We start from the raw sequence: 2,966 nt of genomic DNA, 5'->3' as shown, positions 1-2,966 counted from the left end.
GTGAGCTGCAACGATGCCACTGTACTCTACTCAAGGCAACAGAGCGAGACTCTGTCTCAAAAAAACAAAACCACCCAAAACAAACAAACAAAAAAAACTCCTTGGTAGAGAATGAATACTGAACACTGTAATACAACTCAACAATTTACACAGATTCATGTTAATTCTCTCAGTTACTCATAAAGTGCATGACTTAGGGGAAACAGTCTGCATGTAAGGGACAAAGCAAGGTTAATACTACATGCAGCACCAAAGCTGCAACTTCATAGATTTATCATCAAGTCTTCTAACCAAATAGCTAACTAAACCACATACCAAGATATGCCAAGATAAAAAGCACAAAACTAAAATAAAAATGAATCCTTTCCCTCCTGACACATCCCAAAACACTTACAAAGTTAACAGAGAGCGTTCCTTTCCGCTGTCTCATTTGCATGTTAAATGTGTCTGACCTGTTGGTAACTTTTCGTCTTCTGGTGACCTCATCTTGAAATAGAAAGTTACATAATAATAGTAAAAACTAATGTTGAAAGCCTACTATGGACCAGACACTATTTAAAATTACTTAAATTAGTTCAAATCTCACAACACTATGAGGTAGATATATATTATCTCTCGTTAAAGATAAAGAACCTGAGGTATAAAGGAGTTAATAACTTGCTCCAAATCACACAGCCAGTCAGTGGCAGATTTGGGATTCTAATCTCAGCAATCAAGCTCGAGGGGCCTTAACCAGTAATGCTATCCTTGTATGCAGTACTTACTACATACTACATGTATGTATTACTTGCAGGGACTCTCGAATTAGTCATGGACTAATTCTTAAGATCATTGCCAGCCAATACAGTACCAAAAAAAGTGAAATACTAATTCTTTAAAGGGTAATAATAATCACTATAATGTATTAGTAAATCCTATCACATGGAATGTTTTGAAAGAAATGGAACAATATTATCTGATCCTCTACAGTTCTGTCCACTATGCCTTAACTACCCATATCATAAAGCATGGTAATACTTAACATGACTTGTAACTGTAGCATTTCACTAAGTTATTATATAATCAAAACATATCCAATATAATCTTTGTTAAATTGAGTTTTAAAAATGACATGTTACATAGGGAAAATAGTGGAACTTGATCTTTGCATTAGCAATTTTACTCACAAAAAAGTTTCAAACATGGAAAGCTGAGAGTACTAGGCTTTCTGAAGAAAACACAGTTTATTTAAATGAAGTATAATATATCAAGGGCAATTTTTAAAAACTCAAAATTATGGTTAGAATTTAAAAGTTCTAAGTTATCCCAGTAAATGTTGATACTAAAGGTCAGAAAATCCTGTTTCCCTTTGAATTTAAAAGTTGTAAGCTGTAGACCACTAGGTAAGAACCATTTATTTCACCATTCTCTCATAAACTAGCCTTTAGAAACCACAATAAATTTCTCTGTCATATAGTAGCCATGGAGAAGGAAAATTCTCTCTTCCAAAATCATAAACATTCAACATAATATTGCTTTTCACACTTTAAATTTAAAATATCTGACACAGAAACCAGGAACTATGCTGCAATTTTACAATTCCTAAGAAATTCCTAGCACAGACTACAATTCAAGTACCATTTGAATCTTTTTATAACCATACTGTTGTACCTTACTTCTTTTCATGACCAATAACAGATTTTACCTTCTTTATCTTTTGCTCCTATTGCCAGGCCCACAACCTTGGGCCCAGCCCCAAAAATCTGAAGTTTCTTCAGTTCCGTGCTTCTGTTCACTTCTCCAGATTCTGACTACAAAATAATAAACAAAATTCACATTAGCATAATTATACTGATTCAGGCATTTCTATTCTCTTTTAATTTTTTTTTTTTTTTTTTCAAGAGACAGGGCCTCACTCTGTTGCTGAGGCTGGAGTGCAGGGGTGCAATCGCAGCTCACTGCAGCCTCCAACTCCTGGGCTAGAGCAATCCTCCTGCCTCAACCTTCCGAGTAGCCAGGACTACAGGCGTGCACCACCATGCCTGGCGTGCATTTATTTTCTTGCCCAAGAGAAGTTTCAGGATCCTCTTCAAAATGAAGGAAAGAAGTTATTTGATTTCTTGCTGTAAATCCACTCACTGACTCTTACAACAGCTGAAAACAGTCACCAAAGCACCATGCAACACCCATATTCCTTTTCACTAAATAAAATGTCTATATCTCACGTAAGTACAGTTGTCAAGTGTCTAAAGACAGACACTGCTGTTTATTATGCAATAGGAATTTCTACTTCTAACTTGCTAATGGACATCTCTGATTAGAGGGCAGTATGTCTATCTCAGGGGATGAATCATGATTGTCCTAAGCCAATCATGTCAGTCCTATTTCTCTTTGCTGGTGATGGCCTAGCTAGGGTGGGAATGTGATCCAGTTCTAGCCCATGAGATATTAAAAAAAAGCTTACTGGAAGCCTCTGGAAAAGATTTTTATGTTCCAATAAAAGGGAAAGCTTCTCAAAGAATAAGTCCTTTGGCCCCAACTCCCTCTCTTCATGCTAGGAGTCTCAGTCTGATGAAAACACGGTGCCAGACCCTGCAGCAGCCACACAAATGGGAAAGGGCTTATCACCCAAATACTGAAGAAAGCAAGGCAGAAAGACAGAAAGCCTGGGTCCCTGATGACAATGCGAAGATGCCATACCAATCCTAGAACTACCTACCTCTGGAAATCTTACGTGAAACATGTGTTCTTAATTTTGTAATGTTTAAGCTACTGTCATCTGGCATTCTATTACTTGAAGCTAAGAGCATCCTCACAAAAACTGGTGTTAAATCTTGAATTGAGATGAACCACAATCTCTGAATATAGAATAAGTAAATAACCAAAATTTATTTTAAATGTATAAATAAACAATAAGCATAAAAATAAACCAGAATAAAATACAGACTACTTTATAAGTCTACAGCTATATAACAAATGATATATGC

The 2,966-nt window shown here is 36.0% G+C and overlaps 1 protein-coding gene across 1 annotated transcript in view; it reads right to left on the bottom strand.

Annotated features, from left to right (window-relative positions):
- KDM5A (lysine (K)-specific demethylase 5A) overlaps window positions 1-2,966 on the bottom strand; it is a 105,282-nt gene that overhangs the window by 71,990 nt on the left and 30,326 nt on the right. The window contains 2 exon segments of the mRNA XM_012647448.1: window positions 395-486; window positions 1,685-1,790. Of these exon segments, the coding sequence (XP_012502902.1) occupies window positions 395-486; window positions 1,685-1,790 (198 nt within the window).

The sequence above is a fragment of the Propithecus coquereli genome, unplaced genomic scaffold (assembly GCF_000956105.1).
Source record: "Propithecus coquereli isolate 6110/MARCELLA unplaced genomic scaffold, Pcoq_1.0 Scaffold269, whole genome shotgun sequence".
NCBI classification, from domain to species: Eukaryota; Metazoa; Chordata; class Mammalia; order Primates; family Indriidae; genus Propithecus; species Propithecus coquereli.
This window is presented reverse-complemented; position numbering and strand designations above follow the sequence as displayed.